Source organism: Culex quinquefasciatus, chromosome 3 (assembly GCF_015732765.1).
Source record: "Culex quinquefasciatus strain JHB chromosome 3, VPISU_Cqui_1.0_pri_paternal, whole genome shotgun sequence".
NCBI lineage: Eukaryota > Metazoa > Arthropoda > Insecta > Diptera > Culicidae > Culex > Culex quinquefasciatus.
In genome coordinates, this window is record NC_051863.1 from 53,752,801 (window position 1) to 53,758,601 (window position 5,801).

Consider the following 5,801-nt stretch of genomic DNA (forward strand, 5'->3'; position numbering starts at 1 on the left):
TGCATTTTTCAGGAAACTTTTTTGTAAAAAAAAAAGAGATGTAGAAACAACAGAATAAGACTTTATGTGCACAGAAAAAAAAAATCATGGTAATATTACATCTGGGAAGGAGTACATCTTTTATGTCAGAAAAAAGGTGTAATTTTACCTCAAGAAATGTGTAATTTTACCACTTTTCTTGTGTAATGTCACTTTTTCAGTCTGAATTGAGGTAAAATTACAACATAAAAGAGGTATTATTCAACCTTCCAAAATTATAGCTTCCAAATTTACATTATTTTTTTCTGTGTGTTATTCAATAAATTCTTCTAAGGCTTTTTTTATTAAAGATCTTTACAATTATTTCTTCAATTTGTTACAGCTTACTGCAAAAAAAATATTTTCAAGACATTACATCTAAATGTTAAGACCTCTAATTCCAAAATATTTATTTCATCGTGTTGAGGAGGGCAATTTGTAATTTTTGTTCTACACAGTAAAAACATGGTAATATTACACCTGGGAATGGGTACATCTTTATGTCAGAGATAATGTGTAATATTACTTCTGAAAATGTGTAATTTTACTACTTTTCTTGTGTAATGTCACTTTATCAGTCTTAATTGAGGTAGAATTACATCATAAAAGAGGTTATATTCAACCTTGCCGGGACCGTGGTGTTGGGGTAAGCGTGATTGCCTCTCACCCAGTCGGCCTGGGTTCGATCCCAGAAGGTCCCGGTGGCAAATTTTGAGACGAGATTTGTCTGATCACGCCTTCCGTCGGATGGGGAAGTAAATGTTGGTCCCGGTCTAACCTAGAGGTGTTAGGTCGTTAGCTCAGTCCAGGTGTAGGAGTCGTCTCCCCTGGGTCCTGCCTCGGTGGATTCGCTGGTAGGCAGTTGGACTCACAATCCAAAGGTCGTCAGTTAGAATCCCGGGGTGGATGGAAACTAAGGTGTAAAAAGAGGTTTGCAATTGCCTCAACAATCAAGCCTTCGGACACCTAGTTTCGAGTAGGAATCTCGCAATCGAGAACGCCAAGGCAAAGCTGTAGAGCGAATAATTTGATTTGATTTGATTCAACCTTCCAAAATTACACCTTCAAAATTTACACATTTTTTGTGATACGAAAATCTTTACTACTCTTGTTGTTTTATGTTTTTCTTACTTCATTTATAGTATTTTCATTTGCATTTATTTTGTTTAGTTTATGTTTGTTTCTGAAACCGTCTGATCAGGGGTGACATTGGGTCTGGGGGTGAGATAGGGTAAAAAAAATTTCTGCATTTTTGTATGACCCAATATCACCCGCCCAGACCCAAAGTCACCCCAGATGACGGCAGTATTTGACTTATTCTACATATAAACCTAATATTTGCATCAGATCGACGCAGTCTTGTCTTTTGTCGCTTTTTGACATTAAATAAAAAATGCGTTTCAATGACCTTGGATAAACTAAAACAAGAGCACACGGTGTAAACAATAACAAACAACTTTTGTTTGGCTGACCATTCTGTACATTTTCCCGATGTTTGGTTGAATTTGGTTGCCGAGGTCTCGAGCTATAATCACAGTTGTTTACGGTAGTCGGGCTTGTACCTGTGTCAACGGCGATCTGACCTGAAATCCCTTTGGCCAGTTGTCGCACTTACATCAATTTTCAGGGAGTGACAAGGTAGCACGACAACTTTGAAACTTCTTTCGTATGAAGAGCGACAACAATGCACAAAGTTTTGTTCGGTTTTTGTTGAATATCTCAGGATTGAAAGGTCAAAAGGTGAGACATTGTAAGCTGCACAAAATGGCGTTCTTAACTCAATTTGACCAAAATGCACGCACGACAAACGGCGAGATTCTGTTAAGGGCTTAATCATCATTATTGTGAAATGAAAAAAAAAATGAAATGAAAAAAATGGTTTTAAAACAGTTTATAAACCAGGTCAGCGAACGACTGGACAACGCGTACCATAGGTACATTATGTACCGTAGGTATAAAATAGACCCACCAAGTGGTCCTTTAGCCTCTTGTCCTGTAACTCCGATACCCTGGCCTCCCCGCGGTGCTGGCCGGGATACTAGTAACCATTGCAGAGATCGGGTAACCAACCCCCGGTGGAAACTTTGGTAGTATGCTGACAGGGTAAGGGGGGCTCCACCCTCTTCGGAGGGTGTAGCTGTACCGTTAGGCTTCGAGACAAAAGCCCCCGTTACGGTGTCGAGAGAAAACCGCAGCTGGGTCCCGGAAGCTGCAAGGTGGCAGCCCCACCCCGAGACTAGGTATTCGCAGCCCTGGTTAGGCGGCATACCGAAGCAAATCACCAACTCAGAAAAACGAAAGAAGAAATTCAGGACGGATTAATCGGCATCAGACCAGGCGATGTAAAAAGGACAACGATTGGAAACTCGGTACTTGGAACGTTCGAACTCTCCAAGATACTGCACGTGCTGGCCTTCTTGCCCGGGAGCTGCACAAGCTGAACGTGCATGTGGCCGCCATCCAGGAAGTTCGATGGCCCGGTCATGGAGAGCGAGAATTCACGGCGGTGGACCCCACCGCCAACACCTCTTTCAAGTACCACATCTACTACAGTGGCGGCGAAAAGACGATGCACGGAGTCGGTTTCGTAGTGATTGGGGATCAGAAGAACCGAGTCATCAAGTGGAAGGTGGTGAATGACCGGATCTGCGTGTTGAGAATTAAGGGCAAATTCTTCAACTACAGCCTGATCAACATCTACGCTCCGACGAACGACAAGCCCGATGACGAGAAAGACGCTTTCTACGAGCGTCTTGACAAGACCTATGGAGAGTGCCCAAGACACGACGTGAAGATAGTCATCGGAGACGCAAACGCGCAGGTCGGAAGGAAGCCTTCTTCCATCCTGTCATCGGCAAGGAGAGCCTTCATCCTCGCACGAATGACAACGGCCTACGTTTGGTCAATTTCGCCGCAGCCAGAGGAATGGCTATCTGTAGCACCTTCTTTGCGCGCATGAACATTCGGAAGCACACCTGGCGACACCCGAATGGCAAATCGTGCACACAAATCGATCACGTTTTGGTGGATGGTCGACACTTCCCGGACGTGATGGACGTCCGATCGTACAGAGGACCGAACATCGACTCTGATCACTTCCTGGTAGCGTGTAAAATCCGAGCTAGGCTGTCGAACGTGCTGACCCCGCGGACTGCGAGGATAGCGCGGTTGAACGTCCAGCGCCTCGCGAGCAGCGACGTTGCTGCAGAGTACAGTCGGAAGCTTGACGAGCGGATCAACGAGGACGCGCCTACAGGTAACCTGGATGAGCAATGGGGAGCCCTCCAGAGCATCGTCAACACAACGGCTACCGAAGTGATCGGCACGACCAGAGGACGCAAACCCAAAGGGTGGTTCGATGCGGAGTGCCAGCGAGTGACGGACGAGAAGAACGAGGCCAGGAAGCGTATGCTCGTTAAGGGTACGCGCCGAAACTGTGAGCGATACAGTGAGTTGCGAAGAGCAGAGAAACGAATCCACCGCCGAAAAGAACGGGAGTACGACGAAACGGTACTTGCCGAAGCGGAAGCACAGTACAACGCGAACGATAAGCGGAGGTTTTACGCAACTGTCAACGGTGTAAGAAGGAAAACCACGCCTTCCCTGTGATGTGCAACGACACGGAAGGCAACCTGTTGACAGACAAGACTGCGGTGGCGGCTAGGTGGAAGGAGCACTTCCAGCAGCTGTTGAACGGTGAGGCACGAGAGGGAATCGTCGAGGACAGGATACACGTTGAGGAAGATGGAAAAGCTGTGGACCCGCCTACGTTGGAGGAAGTAGCTAAGGCTATTAAAGAGCTCAAGAACGGGAAATCCGCAGGAAAGGACGGACTTCCGGCCGAACTTTTCAAGCACGGGAGTACGCGGATGACCGAGATTCTGCACCAAATCATCCTACGCATTTGGTGCGAAGAACAGCTTCCGACCGACTGGTTAGACGGGCTCGTCACCCCAATCTACAAGAAAGGGCAAAGACTCGATTGTGCCAACTATCGAGGCATCACAATCCTCAACGCAGCGTACAAAGTACTCTCCCGCATCCTGTGGAGCAAGCTGAGACCGATGACCGAGACCTTTGTCGGCGAATACCAGTGCGGTTTTCGAGCGGGTCGGTCAACGACGGATCAGATGTTCACTCTGCGACAAATCCTCGACAAGTTCCGGGAGTACAACCTGCAAACACACCATTTGTTCATCGACTTCAAGGCGGCGTACGATTCGGTCAAAAGAAACGAACTTTGGAAGATTATGGTAGAACACGGCTTTCCGGCGAAGCTTATAAGACTGATTCGTGCAACGCTCGACGGAGCAAAATCAAGCGTGCGAATAGCCAACGAGACATCTGAAGCTTTCGTTACGTTGGATGGATTGAAGCAGGGCGATGCTCTCTCGAACTTACTGTTCATCATAGCGTTGGAGGGTGCTGCGCGAAGGGCAGGCGTGCAAAGAAACGGAACACTCATCACTAAATCGCACATGCTGCTTGGATACGCTGACGACATCGACATCATTGGTATCGACCGTCGTTCAGTGGAGGAGGCGTTCGTCCCTTTCAAGCGGGAAGCTGCGAAGATCGGACTGACCATCAACACTGCCAAGACCAAGTACCTGGTCGCTGGCAGAGCGCGTGGCAGTGCAGGTGATGGTGCTTCGGAGGTGGAAATAGATGGAGAAAGATATGAGGTGGTGGATGAATTTGTATATCTTGGTACACTCGTGACGTGCGACAACGATGTGAGCTGCGAAGTGAAACGGCGGATTAGTGCTGCAAACAGGGCCTTCTACGGTCTTCGTAGCCAGCTAAGGTCCCGCAGCCTAAGGACGCCTACGAAAATCACGCTGTACAGGACCTTGATACTCCCTGTAGCTTTTTTCGGTCACGAGTCGTGGACGCTAAAGGAGGCTGACCAGAGAGCACTTGGGGTCTTCGAGCGGAGAATCCTGCGTTCTATCTTCGGCGGCAAGCAAGTAGGAGACCGGTGGCGCAGGCGCATGAACTTCGAGCTGTACCAAGACTACAAACATGCTGATATCGTAAAAGTCATCAAGCACGACAGGCTAAAGTGGGCTGGACATGTAGCCAGAATGTCGGACGAGCGGGCGGCTAAAACGATATTCAGCAGCGAACCTGGACGGGGTCGTCGGCTTCGTGGAAGGCCTCGTACGCGTTGGCTGTGTGCAGTCGACGAAGATGCAAGAGCGGCCAACATTGTGGGCGACTGGAGACGAGCGGCCCAAGATCGAGCATCCTGGAAATCTTCGATTAGTTCAGCGTTGGGTCGATAGACCTGTTGCTGATAAAGTAAGTAATAAACCAAGCACAGTTTTGTCTTACTTATCAAAGTTTGGTTAACAAATCATTATTTTGTTTTGCAGAAAGTGGCTTAAAGGGACAAGGGCATGGTCGTCTCACCCCCAACTCTTCTACAATCCAATCCAAGATTTCAACAATATTAAAAAAAAGATCTACATTTTCCCTCTGAATGATTAGGAACATGATCATTGTTAAAAAGAGTTTTCTTATAAATTTTAACTGGAAATTTCACTATAAATTTTATTTTTGTTAATAAGCACTGCACAGTGGTCCAGATCGCAAAATTAGGTGGAAATGGATTTTCCGTAAAATGATGAAGTTTTGGAGCTTTGGTGTCTTTAGAAGAGTTGATGCATATAGAAAGGGGCAACTTTTGGTTTGGTTGGAAATTAGAGTGGTTCATTATTAGGGTTATTTTGAAAATCTAACTTTTCAGGAATATTTTTGAGAATTTTTTTGTCTTCTAA

The 5,801-nt window shown here is 46.5% G+C and overlaps 1 protein-coding gene across 1 annotated transcript; it reads left to right on the forward strand.

Moving 5' to 3' along the window:
* Positions 1 to 3,626: 3,626 nt before the first annotated feature.
* LOC119768953 lies at positions 3,627 to 5,306 on the forward strand. The gene has a single exon (XM_038260793.1). The coding sequence runs from the start codon at positions 3,627 to 3,629 to the stop codon at positions 5,304 to 5,306; it is 1,680 nt and encodes a 559-aa protein (XP_038116721.1).
* The last annotated feature ends 495 nt before the right edge of the window (positions 5,307 to 5,801 follow it).

What these genes read in the sequence shown, in the direction of transcription:
- LOC119768953 (XM_038260793.1), top strand. Translation starts at nt 3,627, where the DNA reads ATGTGCAACGACACGGAAGGCAACCTGTTGACAGACAAGACTGCGGTG.